The 17,453-nt window shown below is 39.7% G+C and overlaps 1 protein-coding gene across 3 annotated transcripts in view; it reads left to right on the plus strand.

Moving 5' to 3' along the window:
- Positions 1-7,602: 7,602 nt before the first annotated feature.
- ABCB5 (ATP binding cassette subfamily B member 5) overlaps positions 7,603-17,453 on the plus strand; it is a 37,882-nt gene continuing 28,031 nt past the window's right edge. For 2 of the 3 annotated variants that reach the window (XM_015281858.4, XM_040695442.2), the window contains exons 1-8: positions 7,603-7,735; positions 11,724-11,791; positions 12,864-12,951; positions 13,065-13,110; positions 14,162-14,315; positions 14,716-14,782; positions 15,009-15,200; positions 16,330-16,501. In XM_015281858.4, the coding sequence (XP_015137344.1) occupies positions 11,740-11,791; positions 12,864-12,951; positions 13,065-13,110; positions 14,162-14,315; positions 14,716-14,782; positions 15,009-15,200; positions 16,330-16,501 (771 nt within the window). In that variant the 5' untranslated portion in view covers positions 7,603-7,735; positions 11,724-11,739. Of the gene's footprint in view, positions 7,736-10,877; positions 10,974-11,723; positions 11,792-12,863; positions 12,952-13,064; positions 13,111-14,161; positions 14,316-14,715; positions 14,783-15,008; positions 15,201-16,329; positions 16,502-17,453 lie in introns of those variants that run through there. The other variant, XM_418707.8, reaches the window with a different exon arrangement.

Consider the following 17,453-nt stretch of genomic DNA (forward strand, 5'->3'; position numbering starts at 1 on the left):
TTCTACACTGGCTTTGATGAAGAAAACCCTTGAAAGCACATAAACATCATAACATCATTCAGCATTTAAACATGTAAACACACTTTACTTGTTACTGTATATACTGTAAGAATAACATCTGCTTGATTCAGTCATGTTATTTACATATATGTGTATAAAAATACATGCTATCAACAGAACTGTAGATTATTAGAAGTGGAGAATTTAGAGCAAAAGAGAGATGTCTTTGCTCTTAAGACTTGACAATATTTGTCTTGAGAAACACAAGTATAAAAAAAAGGAAGTGCCACTTTTTAATTCCCTCTGAGGGTCTGGGACTAAACAAAAAATGAACTGAAATTATCTGTGTTGCCCACACCCTCGCCAAGGCTACACAGCACATTCAAAATGTTCAGGTCAAAGTAAGAGTCTTGGCTAGTGCAAAACGTGGTAAATGTATCTGGGTTTCACATTTTCACTTGTGAACTCAACATCAACTATCTTTTTAATGTAACATAGGATCAACTCCTTAAAAAGACATTTCAGAAAAAGGATATGTGGTTTCTACCAACAGGGCTTCATTCACTTAGGTTTGTATTCAGAAAACACTATGAAATCCTGCCTGTGAACAAACCATTTGAAGCCATACTCTGATAGAAGTATCCAGCTCCTGAAGAGGTCCATGGCCATCAAGTCTCACACAGCAGTTTTTATCCACTTCATTCAGAAATCACCCCTCTGGAATGAACTGGTCACATTTCTGTGGTCTACCACTTAATCTGATTTTATTTTGTGCCTCATGTGATGCAACTGAGACATATTAATTACTATTTGTGTTTTGCTGGGCTGTGTTACAGTGATATTACACAGAAAGTAAATTCACAGAGTTATTTTTAGAGTACAAAATGAAGGATGTGTATTACATGCTCCACAATATGGCATGACAGTGTACAGAAATGAGGGCACAAGGACCATGTGTGAGCACTGCAGAAGATGGAACAAACCAAAATTGTCCAATATAAATTAGTTTTTGGGAGTAGGCTCAGGAAACTATGCTCAAAACCAAGCTTCATCTGAAAACTAATTGAATCACACCAAAAAAGAAGCTTGGAAGTAAATCAGTATGTCATGTCAGTGATCCACCCCAGGTTAGAGACTAGGAAGTCCATAACAGTGGTTGAGATGGCATATGCAGAATGCAGCCTAGAAGAAACTGCAGAAGAAAAATGTTATTAATTTGTTCTTGAAAGGCACCAGTGGCACATGTCTTCTGAGGGTAGGAGTTCACTTCTTCATCCCTTTTCTTAAGTGCTCTGACATTTATCCAGTTGCTCAATTTCCTATCTCTCACCAGAAGAAACCTTTACCAAGACTGTTGTCAGTTGTTCCACAGACTCAGTTTATACTTGACCTTGTGTCCTTTACCAAAATACAAGATGTACCAGCTTTGTTCCATTTTGCCCTTCATTATACTATCAGCACATCAGAGAAAATAGAGTTGATAGGGATCTCAGAAGACAATCTAATCTTTCCCCCAGCCTTAAGGCAAATCTTTTATACCAAGTATTTCCTTGTAGATAATTTCTTGACTTAACAGGAAAAAAAAAATAATAATCTATATTCTAGATTCTACCAGCTCCCTCAGTACTCTGTCCAGTGCTTAACTATCCAGAGAGTTAATGACATTTTCATAGTATCTAACTTTTGCCTTTCTTACTGTAATTCAGTACCATGGTAGATACAGAAGATACCATATTACTTTGTTTTTGCAAGACTTTCATCCTTTTTTTAAGTAATTGCATGCTTTCCACTACATCAAACCCAATTCCATCTGTCTTTTCTCACAGTTCATATCTTCTACAGCCCTTTAATCTTGCTTTCTTCCGTAACTCCTTTCACCCACATTTCCTTGAAATAATCAAAATTAAACACAGCACTCCATCTGAGGATTTAACAGTGCTAACCATAGCAAACACTACTCCATGTGTTTCACATATGACTCTTTTGTGTTTGTTTCTTTTTTCTTTTTTTTTTTTTCACAGCAGTTTGATATTGGTGGCTTTTGTTTTGTTCTCCATCACTATGTCTCTTAAATGCTCTTCCACTGAAAGACTACCCACAGTCTTAATCTATACTTATTGACCTATAATCCTAATCTACATTTATTGACTGATTATTCTTAAGCAAATATAGCATTCTTTGCTCTGCACAAAAGAGTGACATCTTATTTGTATTTCAAGTCCACAACAAGTTTGTATTAACTGCCAAATTAATTTCACCATCCCTTTTATTTAAATTTTCTTCCTTGACCACATTCTGCTTCTAAGGATGAGACGTAGATAAGCACAGCTTCTGTTAATTTTCTGACTTCTTGAAAATTCTTTTTCCCCTCATATCCCAAGAATTTAAGAAGCTTTTTGTTCTTTTTCCTTTTGTACATGCTGCCCAACAGATGACTACACATTTAGTCGTCTCTTAATTCCTTTCATTTATTTAGACATCATCCTCCTAATTCTTCTGGTCTGATGGACCAAAATCACAGTTTTGTCTTTCTCCTGTTGTAGGGAACGCCTCAGAAGGTATTCCCTTTCTTTGCTTCATTTTTCTGAAAAGAAGATATAGATCTTAACATTCAGTTCTGTGAACTGGTCTTTATCAGGCTAAGTCACCATTTTGATAAAGTAAGAAGTTTTTCTTTTCAATGTATATAAAGAACTTGGAAGAATGCAGAACTGTTACCTTCAGTGCTTCCTATGATCTTGACACATATATCACTCAATTGCTTAGAAGAAAAAATTGTATTTTCTCTTCTTTTTTAGGGGGAAAAAAAAAAAAAGAATCACACTGACCTGGCATACTTATCAGTTACATCTAAAATAAGTGTACAAACTTAATAATAAAGGATTACATTTTTGCATCAGTAAATACTTGCAAGTTGATCTGGTTAAAAGAAATTGAGCTGAAATAGCTATCTTTGATATAACTCTATCTAGCTAAAAGAATCAGGTAGATTCCCACTTTCTATTTTCAGAAATACCACAAGTAATCTGCTTCCTTTGTCACAGAGTTATGAGTTTTGGACAAAAGCTCAGTCTTTCTCTGAAAGTTCAAATGTTGTGTTGTATTTCTTACCTTTACTCTACATTGTTTTTTTCTTTCTTCAGCACTCACCTCTATTCAGACTTTGTATTCTTCCATCCACTGCATCAAATCCTTGATAGCTTTGCAAATTCAAATGCTGTAATAGCATTCATATGTCTTGGTTTGGGTTGTAGAATTGCAGCATTTTGATCAGCTGCTCACTGCAAAGAAACTAAAAAACTTCTTAACTTACAGTTTTCAAATATGGTGAATATCCCCAGACTTTTTGACTTAATACTTAGAAGCAGATTCATAGCAATGCAGCTGCAATGCTACCTCATACATTTAGGCATTACAGAACTTTTCATGGCAATACAAAGAGTCTGAATTAATCAGAGTGCTTGACTACAAGTAAAGCTCTCCTTTTCTCCAGTTAACCAGAGTTAACTAGCTTAACTGGTGGAATGACTAATCTTAACTTAGTCAACAAAGTTTACCCCACTCTTCATTGACAAAACTGATATTCTTAAACTGTGATGTTTCTGCTTTGTGACAAAGAAGAGAGGAAAAAGGGTGTCCTCTAGAAGACACAGAAGTCCACAGCTGCTCCAGGACAGAGTACTTTTCATTATCATGGGTGCTTGCAGAGAGCACAGTCTGGATCTATCAGATCCAGACAGGAAAAAAATTACCTTCTCCCTGAAGACATTAATTAAGATTAGGCAGAATCTTTATATTCATTTTCACATACATATTGACAAAAGTTAACCATGTAGAATACACTCGTAGGTTCCATATTTATGACCCAAACATCCAACATAACCTATTACCCAGTGAATTCAATGAAGAACTTAGGATGATGAGCCATTTCTTAGATGCACACCAAAATACTACCCTATTTCAGAGTGAAGCTGCAAGTAAAGTGACATGACTACCGCTACTATTAATATTATTACTACTGAGCTTGAGTACAATTAATGTACCCTTGTACTGCTGCGGAGATGTGGGAGTTGAATGTATCTAATGTGACTAACCCACAAAGCCTAAGATATCTATAGTACTAAAGTTCCATTTTGGTCAGTTTTATGAAAAATAAACACAAAAACATTTTTTTTTCTGTTTTTGTGAATCATATATATAACAAAGATGCAAAAGTCACAAAACAGCTAATATCGAAGCATAACGGGGAAAAAATAATGTCTTTTAAAGTTTCATCCTGATAAACACATCCCAGCCACAGGTAAGAGATTACCTACAGCTTAGGTAACAGTCCATTACCACCCATGACTACACATGTGCAGCTCATGGGTGCAGGCTGGTTATCACGCTGGTGTCTGGGCTGCTGCAAAGTTGACAGTAAGTGCGTGCTACAATACAGATCAGGGCCTGAACAGGTGGCTAGCTCTGGGGAAAGGGCTTGCGTTGCTTGGGAGCCCAAACAGACTGCTTCAGTCTGCACTTCTGCATGTACCCAGAAGAAAGTTGTTTATGAAAAACTGCTCCACAGCTGTAATCGAGTATACTTGTTTTATTTGAATGACCTTTAGGAGGAGACTTTATTGTCTCCTTCTGTTATATATATGTCATGGCACTAACGGGATAGCGCAGACACTTTACCAGCCGTCCGCCTTTGGTAACGTGAGTACCTCTCCATTAAACTGATGAATATTAACTTGCCTCCACGTACTTTCTTCAGGATCTCTAAATCCTACATAGAAGCACTGGCACTTCTGCATAGCAGTTGACATAGTCAGCAGGATCCCAGCTAAAGAAAGTACAGTTTGCAAGAGGGAGTGATTGGACTTGCTGAGGGAAATCCCAGGGTGGAAACAGATCATCTTGTGGTATGTGGTTGCCCAAGTAATAGAGAAATGAGGACCGCTGTGAGAGCACGAGAATGCCCTGAAATTGCCAAAGTAATTGGCTGCAATTTTAGAAACAAAGGGAATATAAACTGAATTGAGGGAATATACACTGAATAGGACCACATCCAAATTTGCTGGTAGGTGATCACGGTTACCTGAGTTCAGCATGACCTAGACTGCTCCCCTTGTTAGAGCTGTTAAGATCTGTATAGTATGCCTGACTCAGAAAGGGCAGATTCATGCTGAGGATAACTGGCAATCTCCCATAGTTATTGCAGCGTGGATAAAGGGCTTGGCAAAAGAACATAGATCTTGATCTGATAAAGGCAAAGCTATTGTTTGTAGAGTGTCAGGCCAAGAACGAAAATAACAGTGAAGGAAAAGGGAGTATATCTACTCCTTCACTGTCAGATCCAGCAAGGAAAGGAAACCCCTCCCACCCTCCTCTATTCCTCCCCCCAAGGGAGAAGCTGCAAGGCCCGGAGAACAAAGTGTGGTGCCCAGAAGGCACTGGAACTGCCCAACTGAGAAAAAAAATTATCAGTACATGAATGATAATAGCCCATATACACATATTTTGAAGATAAAAATATTTAATGACATTTCCACTTACAATATCATCCTACCAGAGCAGATCTTATAGAAAATTATAAAGGCATTTTGAAAACAACCATTCAGGCTGACACTCAGCCTTTGAAGCTGTGGACACATGGCTGCATGAAGTATTAAGAGATTTAAATGAAATACCTCAAAATGGTTGACCCACGGCTTTACACATGCTACAAACTACTTAAGCTTCTCCAGTTCAGATACAGATAATGGGAACTGAAAAACATATAAAGCCACAAATTGGTATCATGAGCAACCTACTGCTCCCTGCCCTGTTGAACTTGACCTTGTTAATCACATGGTAGAATGGCCATGGGAGGTTCAAGGAAGGCCAAAACCATGCAGCCTCCTTGCTCCTGTGTTATTGGAAAAGGGAAGTTATGTAACCCCTCAGGTGCTCTGTACCTGGCACACCAAAATGCTCGTCAACATACCAATTTTTATTGTACAAGGAACATTGATTATATCATTATAATTGATTTGGCTGCCTCCTATGTCACCAGTTACATTTGTGCAGCCTCCAGCATCAGGACAGAGTCTGGTAAAACCAATCTGGTCATAACCCTATTCATGCAGAAGTATTGACACAAGATTGTAATGTTTACTGTATATTAGCTTGGAAGGTGGATTTTCCGCTACTAGTGCTGACTAAACATTCATCTTATTCCATTTAAGGTCCATGGCTAAAGTACTTACCAACTGAGCAACTCACATAACCCATATTGTTCACCAGACTGATTGTTGGGCGTGTACCATTTTACCCATGGATGCAAGCTAAGGGTTATCTTGGTACACTAGTCTGAATGAGACACAGTGGAAGTAAGCTCTTCAGTGGAATAGAACTGTAAGCAGAAATGGATGGGTGACCTTCAGTGAAACAGCTTCCAAAGTAATGGATGAAGCCTGAATGCAGAATCACACGCAACCTCATTGCCCTATGGATCACCACAGTATACAGGATGATGTAGGCTGGCTCTCATCATTAATGCTGAGGGTATGACTTCAGACACTATGTTGTGTTGAATGAAATTCTTCTAATCGAACTGATGTGTGGATGCAGGCTTTACCCAGAAGCTGGTGTAAGAATATTACCTTACCTAAACCGTTGAATAAGAGTCCTCATAAGTCTTTTAAGTATATGATACTATGAGGTTCTTTGTGGGTTTGTGTTCAATATGACTGGCCATACCTATCATCGAACTAGATTGGACGATGTACTTGGGGATGGCTCTATGTACCCAGTGCAATACATTCTGAGTAACCACAAACACAAACTAATTGCCTAACGTTTCTCACCAGACATCAGTATAAATGGACCGCTTGGTGTTTCTATGCCATGGCCATCTTCTCACCACAAGCTGAAGTTATCTGTACTGAATGGCAAGTACCTGCATTAGCTAATCATACTGCAGCAGCACTAAATGTAACCCAACAAGCTATTGGACTGATCAATCAAGAATTAGAACAAACACAAAAAATTGTACTAGAGAATCAGATAAGACATACTGACTGCTGTCCAAAGGGGTACCTGTGCAATTATTAACACTGATTGTAGGGTATATATTCCTAACGTTTCCAAAAATGTAACTCAATGTAACTGTGACACAGACGAAGATCCAAATAAATCAAACAACTAAAAAATGATCCTGTCTCTACCTGGTTAGCCTCTTTCATTCATGGTGGAAGAATGGTTGTACAGTATTATTGGATTTTGTCTTATTTGCCTTATTAGTTTCTGCACGACCTATTGTTTATGTAGGGTTTGGTTGCAATGCTCATCAGCTATCTTCAAACAAGCTATGTTTCAGTTCAATCTGCAAAGGTGTGGATTGTGTGGAAAATTACAGATCATGGCTTGAACTAGCGCTTGGGAAAGGGCTTGTGTAACTTGGAAACAAAAACAGAGTGCCTCGGTCTGAACTTCTGCACGTACCCAGAAGAAACATGTTTATGAAAAACTACTACGAAGCTGTAAAAAAAATATCTTTGGTTTATTTGAATGACCTTGCTCATTTTGGCACGCAATGCTTTATTGTCTCCTGTTGTTATATATATGTCATGGCACCAAGGGGTAGCGTGAACACTGCTGGCCAGCCAGCTCCAGCAATATGAGTACCTCTCTATTAAACTGATGAATATTTACTCACATTTCTTCAGGATCAATAAACCACACACAGAAGTGCTGGCGCTTCTGCGTATCAGTAAGTAGTAACAAAGCTTGTATGATATAATACTCCCTCTTTGCGTTTGATTACTATTTTGATGAGATATTCCATTACAGTCAGATGTCTCGTGTTCTCTATATTCTACTGCTTTACTAGAGAAATGAGTTCTTATTTCTGGTTTGTGCTTCTGAAGACTTTGTAGTGATTTTTTGTTAGTTTTTAATTATGCTGTGCTTATTAATAACAGTCATTCAGAGTAGGTATCTCTTCTAGTTCAGTCAGTTATGGGTAGTGTTAATTAACATTGCATGATTGTATTTAATTTCTTCTTCCCTATTGCTAACTGCTTCTGGACAAATAAAAAAATCCAGAGAATAATACTCTCTGTTTTGATTATAAGGATACTTTTAAGATACAATATTTTCTAAAGTTAAAAAACATATTGGATAAAACACAAAATAAGATTTCCCTTCCAAATCATATTTCATTATATGGACCTCAAGATGTTATTAAGGCATTATTTCTAACTACAATTTATTCACTACTTGTGTTACTTCTGTTCCTTTCTCTGTGGATGGGAGTCTCTTCTCCTTCACACATACATGTTTTAGTCCAGAACTTCTGCTTCTGCAAAAACATCAGATTATGTTATCTTATTTTTCAGTGAAGTATGGAGCAGTTAACTGTAGTTACACTTAGAATCACAGAATCCTTAGAGTTGGAAGGGATCTCTGAAGGCCATCTAGTCCAACTCCCCTGCACTGAACAGGGACAGCACAGCTATTAGGTTGTCCAGGGGCCTTATCCAGCCTCACCTAGAAAGTCTCCAGGGATGGGGCATCAACCACCTCAGTAAGGAGAGAGTCCACATTACACCTCTTTTGGACTCAATTTTCTAAGCTGGGCAGGTCTTAGGCTTTCTCTTACCCTGTGTGCAGTGCACAGAGGAGTGGATGTGTATGGCAACTGTCACTTTGGTGCTGCTATGTGCATTAATGACTGTTAATGAGGTTTTGAAAAGTGAACTCTCAGCACTGGTAAGGCTTCTGATCTCGTCTGAAGGATTGTGTGCAGTTTGGAGCACTACAGTATAGGAAGGACATAAAACTATGACAGAGTGTCCAAAGAAGGCCCCATGAAAATGGCAAAGGGCCTAAAAAGCAAGATGTATGAGGAGTTGCTGAGGTGCCTTGGTTTGTTCAGCCCAGAGCGGAGGAGCTGAGGGGAGGCCTCATGGCAGCTGCATCTCTCACAGGGAGCGGAGGGGCAGTGCTGAGGTCTGCTCTCAGGGGACAGACAGGGCCCGAGGGAACAGCATGGAGCTGTGTCAGGGGAGGGTCAGGTTGGGGTTTAGGAAAGGGTTCTTCACCAGAGGACAGTGGGCATGGAACAGGCTCCCCAGGGCAGTGATCATGGCATCAAGCCACAGATGAAGAAGCGTTTCAATTTTGAGTGGTCGTGTGTGGAGCCAAGAGTTGGACCCAATGATCCTTGTGTTTCCTTTCCAACTCGGGATATTCTACACTTCCATGAAAGTGCTTGTGTTTCAAAGGTACCAAACCTTCACCAACTGCCACTTCTAAGTTGCGCGGCAGCTCTGAAAACTGGGTCAAGAGAGTTTCTACTTTTATTATGCTATCTATGTGCTCTGCCAGCCCCATGCCTATCATAAAATCTGTATCAGGCATCTGCTTTCTATCTGGGATGTCCCTAAAACTTGTCAATTATTATAAGTTTGGTGGTAGGTCTCTTCTGAAACTAACAGCTAATCACCTATTTTAACAAAAGCCCAGATATGGTAAGTTGCTCTTGCTCCCTCCCAGACGAACAAGGAAACAAACCTGTTGCCTTTGAAGAAAATAGTGCATGCAGCTGGGAACCTTGGGGCTGGGGCAGCACAATATTTCAGTTTGCCACTCTTTCCCTTCAGCTGAATTCTGTAAATGCAGATTTTTCAAGGCTGCAGAAGCTTTTCGTAAGCAGCTGCTGAGATGTGTTATTATGTGTTATTCAGGCTTAACTCTGAGTATTCAAAGTAAGCCCTGGGTAATGCTGATGAAATAAGAAAGTACTTAAAAGTAACAAGCCTGACACTCAGAAATTTGGAATCCAAGTGAATACAGAGGGTCCCAGTGGGTGTGAGGCAATGAAGGCTAAAATGCCTTTGCTTCTGTGGTTCTTTCAGGGCACCATAACCAATATACAAAATGTAACCCGAATCCCATGGGGAAGGCTAAAGAGGGAAGCTAAATTAGGTTTAGCCCCAAACACATTACTTCAGAACTACTTCAGTTATCTGACTGACTAGCTTAACCAAGACTCGGCTTTGGGACAGTGATATTTGAGAGGATGGGGAAACAATCAGGGTTTATTTTTCATCAAGTCATTACTGGAAGTAAATGATGCAGACTTTGGTATAGGGGGGAAGGGAGTGGAAGAACCCCTATTTTAGGGCTGCACAGAAAATCTGTTTTGTGTACCTGTTTTCTTCTAAGAGGGGGAAAAAATACAAAGCCTGTTGAATTAACCCAAAGCAAAAAACAGCCTTAATTTGGCTAAAATGAAACCCAACACAAATTCTCGGAAGAGAATTACATGAGCAAAACACAATGCCTTTGTGTATTAGTTCCTCTGAGAACAGTAACAAATTTAGCTAGCTTTGATCTTGATATTGCTTAGAAGTGGGAAGTGAAAACGCTTGCAGTGGTCTACTTAAAGGTCATTAATATCTTTATTCCTGGTTGAAATTCACCGAATGCAGTGAAGCAATTCCCCAAATCTGATGTGCTCCCACAAGCCTGATTTTACCCTTTTTTTTCCCCTGGGCGAGTGACTTCTCTTCTACACCCAATCACCTCCGTGTGCCTGAAATAGGCGACAAGGGAGCTCCCCTGAAGAAGTGATAACTTTTCCAAGCTAAAATTCTTTCAGTGTCAGTAACGGTGAGAACCAAGTCGGAAAGCGATGTTCGGGCAGCCGTGCCAAGCGGCTCGCTATGGGGTGCCGGGTGCCTGCTGCCAGCCCAACCCCCCTCCCTCCCCCCCCCCCCCCGAACTCTCCCTCCGGGCCGCGATTCCACCTCCACCTGCCAGCCGAGCGGCGAGCGGGCGGAAGGGTGAGCCCGCATGTGGCGGATTGTGGGCGGTCCCACCCGCAGGGCACGGCCGGGCAGGCAGTCACAGTAGCGTGGGGTTCGGGCAGCGGCAGGTAAGGGTTTTAGTGAGGCTGGTCCTCGTGGTCACCTAAAAGAAAGGGCACAGAACGAGGCGTAAAGGTAAGCTGAAATAATGTGAGGAAAGGCACAGCCAGGAGCCTTAACTGAGGATGCTTAAGCTAACTATGTATTTGTAATGGCGGGTTGATTATGTGTTTTGTTATCATTTTAGCCTACATCAAATTCACATGTTTCTGCTTGCATGTGTTAAGCTGCATCAAGTAAAGCCTGGGCACAGCTGGCACCTCAGTTGCTTACTGCCTCTAAACTTTTCTCAGCCAGGTGCATGGCAAAATACATGAGCACATCTTGGTCTTTAGCATGATAATCATGATTGCATTACAACTGTCCAGTAAGTTTAGTTCAAGCTAATGAAGGAAACCTTCTATCCTGTAATGGATTATCCACGTTAATCCGAATGTGAATGAGCTAGAGACTATTAAAACAGGCTGCTGAGATAGAAGCTGTTGCTCTAACTTGCACTGTTAGTAAGATTTCCTCAAAGGCAGTCTTTAATCACACTATTACGTGTTTCTTTATCGTTACATTTCAGTCATGTAATCGTTCTACTTAGATGAAGTGACGTGGAGAAATGCAAATATAATGTGAACACTCTAAATATCTACTATTTCCAAAGGTTTCAGTGTGGAATTTTTGGTGGTTGGCATTGTGGGGAGTGGGGTAGGGGAGTTGTTTGGGTTTTTGTTTGTTTTTCTTTTTTCTTGGGGGCAGCGGAGGGGGATTTTGTATTTTTTTCTCTTTTTTTTTCTGCATATGTTTTGTTTAATGTGACTTTTATCTTTATCTCAGAATCAAACAAGAAATAATGACAGTGAATCAAAGTTTAAATTTCACAGAAAAGGACCTCTCCGAATCTGGTAAGTTGCAGGTGCAAAAACAGCATGTGCATTTACGGAGTATATTCCAGAACTCTGTATCTGAAAGTGCATCATAAATCTTCCCTCGCTGCCATAGGGACAGCATATGAGCAGTATCTGAGTCTGTACACTTGCTGGCAAGTTGCTGGACGTACCTGGTTTTTTCTCCCTAGTGATTTCAGCCCACTTGGTTTCTGTTGAGCTTTCAGTAACTTAAAGTCACCACCTGGAAGACGTTTATGCATGAGTCATTCCACTGACTTCAACAGAATTCATTTACCTGCGTAAAACCATTTAGGTGGATCCCAGTCTGCCCTGGAAAATGTTCTTTAGACAGACTTATTAAGGTGGAAGTCCTTATACGGTTGTCTAAGTCAGGCTTTTTCAACTGACTGGTGAGAGTATATGAAAAACAGTATACAGAAAATTCTACTCACTTGGCAATCAAGGTTAGTCTAGATGGGAAACTGTTGGTGTATTGAGCCTTTTTCTCGTCAATTTCTTTATCCATTTATTATATCTCATCCTGTGCTTTTACAGTTTAAAGCTTTCTGGGGTAGGGTTTCTCTTGTGTAGATTATTCTTAAGTCCTTAGCACAAAGGAGGTAAGCATGTGACATCTACTGCAGTGCAAATAATAGTGATGATTAGTACAGGCAAACCCATGATTCCTGAGTGTAATCACCTGTCTTCAATAATTCACCAATTAAAACCTTCACTATAAGCAATTCCACTTATTTCTTTAGGACTGATATTTTTTACAGTCAGTTTTATAAGTGTTGAATTGTTGCTCAGTTGATTTAGTCTTTGATAGCTTGTCTGTGTAAATATATTTTTAATTGTTTTCATCTCAGAAATCTAGCTGGAAGCTTCTTTGGGAGAGGAGAGGAGCAGGTAAACTGAAGAGAAAGGAAGCTTTCTCTTCAGAAAAAAAAGAAAAGTCTGGTCTGTTCAAGAATATGAGAAAATATTAGTCTTTAAGCTTGAAATGCAAAAGAATAACCAGGGGAAGCTGCAAGAGACCAGCAGAAGAGGTGGAATGTTATAAGAACATCTGTTTTTTATTCTGCAGAACCTGCAAGCATGGAATATGACAACCCTTCTATCCAACATGAGAAAAATCTTGAAGAAAGTGACCGGTTGAAGGCGAAGAAAAAAAAGTAGGGCTTCTTGAATTCAGCAGATTTGCCAAGGCTGTATTGAGTGTGGGGGTGTATTTTTAATATGATTTTGCTAGAAAAAGCTTATGTTAATTGTATTCTGTGTCTTCTAGGAAAAAAGATAAGTCAGAGAAAAAGGTGGTTGGCGTCATTGAACTGGTTAGTGTCCGGATTGGTGGCTTACTTCTTTTATTTGTCACTGTGGATTGTTTGCCTGTTAATTGCGATTCAGAAATTAAAAAAGGAAAAACACTCCAAAACCTTGAGACCTGTGAAATACTATCATTGATGCCTTTACATTAGGTTCTCACCTTAGTGTTTCGGTAGCACTTACAGCACAAACCAGGAATTGGTTTTGGAGGATGAGGCTTACCTGTGATGAGGCTGATAGAGCAATATGTACTGTGCAGGCCTTTGCCTTGGCTCTGTTTGAAAAGGATTTGTCCTGTGTTTGATGTCTGAAGGACTTGCTGTTTGAGAGAACCAGGGTTATGTTTTTGTGCCCATTTTTTCTACCCAACAGCTATTCCTAAGTAACTCTACACACAGACTTGCTTTTTCTAAAATAAGAGAACTCCTATTGTTCTGTGGTTTATTCCATGTCTGTTTACACTTTGGAAGCGTGTTTAGCACAGTCTAGAATAAAATGTTCTCATTTCAGATGAATCACATCCAGGAACAGCTATTGAAGTTCATATTCACTTTTTTTGTTGGCTTTTTTTTTTTTTTTTTTTTCCCTCAAAGTGAGGAAAACTTTAAGGATAGGCAAGCCTTAACGTTCAACTGTGGTTAGAGACCTTGACTACTGGTAAATCCAAGCCAGGTGCTGATCAATAACTCACCCTTGTTTAAGTTTCAGGGGCATTTATCCTGGTAAATATGTAACTTGCATGAAGGCAAAATTCAATAAATGTGCAAAGAAGATTAAAAACTTAGAAACATATAGGAAATACATTTCTTTTTTTTCCTTGCTTTTTTCCTGCTGGGTTGGAATAACCATGTTTCCTGCCAACATTCCCTCAGGAACCTTACAGTGTATATACAGGACCTACTACAAAATTCTTCCTGTGTTCTGATTTTGCCTTTAGTTGTAGTCTTGCTGCTTTTTTAGAATACGTAGATAGAAATGTGTTCAGTATGTCTGCTGTACTGTATTTAGTATGTGAACTGCCAGGCATAACTTTACTCTTTTTCTTTAATGTTCATGTAGTTCCGCTATGCTGATTGGGTGGATATACTTTTGATGGTAGTTGGTTTGATCGCAGCTGCTGCTAATGGTACTGGATTACCACTTATGATCATTATATTTGGAGATATGACAAACGCCTTTGTTCTAAGTGGTGTGAATTCAAGTACGTCAGAAGGTAAATTTGGAATTAGACTTCCCCATACCATTATGTTTTGCTAATGGAGCTAGGACTGGTACATGTCAGAACGAGTGCATGATGAGCAAAATTCAACTTTGTGCAAGTTATCTAATCATATTATACTGTCATGGCTTGAAACAAATGAGAAGCAGTGTGTTGGGTATGCTCCTTATGAATGAATTTCATCTCAGGTGGGATAGTAAGGAGGATGAACCACCTTTTGTATCATCGTTTGTCAGCTGCTTGCTATTACTAGAAGTTTAGAGAAAAATTAACGTGTGTCTGGCACGTCTCGCCCTAACTGGAAAATACAAAACCCTTTCAAAGCGGTAACCCTATAATTGTCATAACTTATCTTTTATGTGTGATACATTCATAAGTACTTTTTTCCCTACAGGTGCTTCAGTAAATAATTCCAGTTGTCAACCAGCTCCAGGTGTAGATATAGAAGCTGACATGACAAAGTAAGAGTCGTCGTAGTTATTCTGTTAACAGAATATTTGGGGAATTTGTGTGCTTGTGATCCCTTTGAGTGAAATCCAAATTTTTACCTACTCAGAAAGGCTTCACTGTAATGCACTGCAGATTTCCGTATTTACTTTGGTGGGGTACATAGTTCTTGTTGCTTTCTGTGTAACTTCCCCCACAAGAAGCAGTGAGGTTATGTGGTCTTTTGTTTCTTTATCACAGGTTTGCTTACTACTATGTGGGAATTGGCTTTGCTGTGTTGATCCTGAGCACCATCCAAGTATGGACATTTCTGATTGCTGCTACAAGGCAAACATCAAGGATTCGGCGGAAGTTCTTTTTTGCAGTGCTCCATCAGGAGATGGCTTGGTTTGATAGTACCCAGATAGGAACACTGAACACTAGACTTACAGAGTGAGGGCTCTATATTTTTTGTTTGTTTGTGTTTGTTTGTTTTTGACCTCCTGAGCATGAAGACAAATGGCAGTTTTTGTTTAAACACTTAAAAGATGGTCTACAGAGATTTTATTTTTAAAAAACAAACAAAATTACTGAAGCTTTTTCAGTCACGGTGAATTTAAAATGTTTCTGAGGGAGAAATTCATTATTATTTGTCTACTTCATTGGTTTCGTTTCTGTGATATATGCATTTGAAAGGGTTATGATGTGAAATGAAGTATTCTACTTGTCTGATGTGGGCTTCATGAGGTATGTGGCAGACAGTACTAAACAAACAACTCTGCTGTTTCCAGCTATTTACAAATACTGAAAAGCTCTGACACTTTATGGAATGGAAACAAACTCACACTTTTATCAAGTCAGACCTCAGGTTGGACTCGGTCCAGTGTCTCTTAGTCTTTGGTACTTTTCCATATCCCTCAGTGGATTTAGATATTAGGACTATGATCCAGTATGTAATAGGCCTGTGTGTATGAGTTCAGACTTTCCTGGGTCTTAGGACAGCTTTGGACAGAGCTACGTCCTGAAAGGTGCAAGAGAACCCAAAATGAAATTCCTCTCAGCTCTAGTGTCTGTACTTGCTGAAGTGAAAATGGGAAAGAAAGTATGCATGGAAAAACAGAAGTTCTTCCAAATAGTAGTTTTCTAATAGAATGGAGATAACGCTTTCCCTGAGGCTGTAACCGAAATTAGGAACGTAAAATGTATTGGAGAGCACAGAAGAAAGAGTGATTTGGAAAGGGTCACAGGAGCCGAGGAAGCAGTTTGGCTGCTTACTTGTGTTACTCCATTTGGATGCTGGGTAAGGAAACTAGGTCACAAGTGACCTAGTAACTGGGCATGAAAACAGCAGGAAATGGTGGAAAGTACAGAAAACTAGTCCTAAAAAATAGGTCCCTGCTGTGCTTTGGCCGCAAAGAGACTAGTGGCACTGATCAGTAGCTGTGGTTAGAGGTTTTAGTACACCAGTTAGGAAATGGCAGTACTTCTGACATTAGGCCACACAGGATGAAATAGGGGAGAGGTAGAATGAAAATTATTGAAAGCTAACAATTTTTTTTTTTACTGTTATTGTTATTTGCAGTGATATCAACACCATCCATGAAGGCATTGGAGATAAGATCTGTATATTTGTGCAGTTTTTTTCCACATTTCTGGCAGGAATTACTATAGGATTCGCCCATGGGTGGAAGCTAACACTGGTGATTTTGTCAGTCAGTCCGCTGCTTGCTGCATCAGCTGCAGTCTGGTCAACTGTAAGTGTTTTGGGGTTAACAAGCAAAAACAGTAAAAAACATTACAGTCCCTTCTCTCTGTACATGAAAAGGACTTAATGGGATAAACCCAGAGTTGTTTCTAAGTTGGGAGCTTTGTTCCACACTTCCTTTATAATTTCTGCTTCTGTAGCTTTCCTGTGGGTTCCCAAGCACTTACTTGCATGCCATTCCTCCCATCCATCTAGCCTGTCTCTGTGTCGTGTGGCAAGAGGAGGATCTGCATCAGCATCTTCCTTGCATAGTATTTTCCTTGTGCAGAGCACTGCCTGAAGACACCACATTTCTTGCAGATGATTTACCAGGCTTCATGCTGCTGAGAGTTGCAGCTATGGAGCGCATGCAGTTTTCCCTTTCAGACAAGGAAAGGTTTTTCCCTTGTGATGTGCTGTAGCCACATTAATGGGTACTGATTGCACTTCTGAGTGGTTACTTACATGATTTTTTTCTCCTAAAGTATTTCAGAGAAGGTAGGAAGAGTATTGGGAGCTGCAGTGTGATTAGCATATGTAATTTAATGTTCACTGCTGTTCTCGATTCTGAACACCTCCGTTTGTGATTTTTTTTTTTTTTAATGTGCTCTGAGCACCATTCTGTGAAAATGCTGCTTATCCCCATTATCTAGAGAACAGAACTATTGCTACTGTCCATTAAATTCTTCCTTATGAGGTGGAGTTCTTAGACTTCTTCCTGGGGGCCCAACCAGCTACAGCTCACCTCCCTGATCCCATACACATAACAGCATAGTTTGTAGACTGTCCTTAGCTCAGGAAGAAAGTGTTAAGTCATCATAAGAGCACATAAGGAAGTGTTAAGTGATACGGTCTTCAACTGCAATGGAGACACAATGAGAAAAGCTGGAGTTGAGAGTAATTCTGGGCCCAGAGGAGATGACCCTTACTTTCCTAAAATGTTGTCCTTTCCCTTGGCTGTT

Source organism: Gallus gallus, chromosome 2 (assembly GCF_016699485.2).
Source record: "Gallus gallus isolate bGalGal1 chromosome 2, bGalGal1.mat.broiler.GRCg7b, whole genome shotgun sequence".
Taxonomy (NCBI): Eukaryota; Metazoa; Chordata; class Aves; order Galliformes; family Phasianidae; genus Gallus; species Gallus gallus.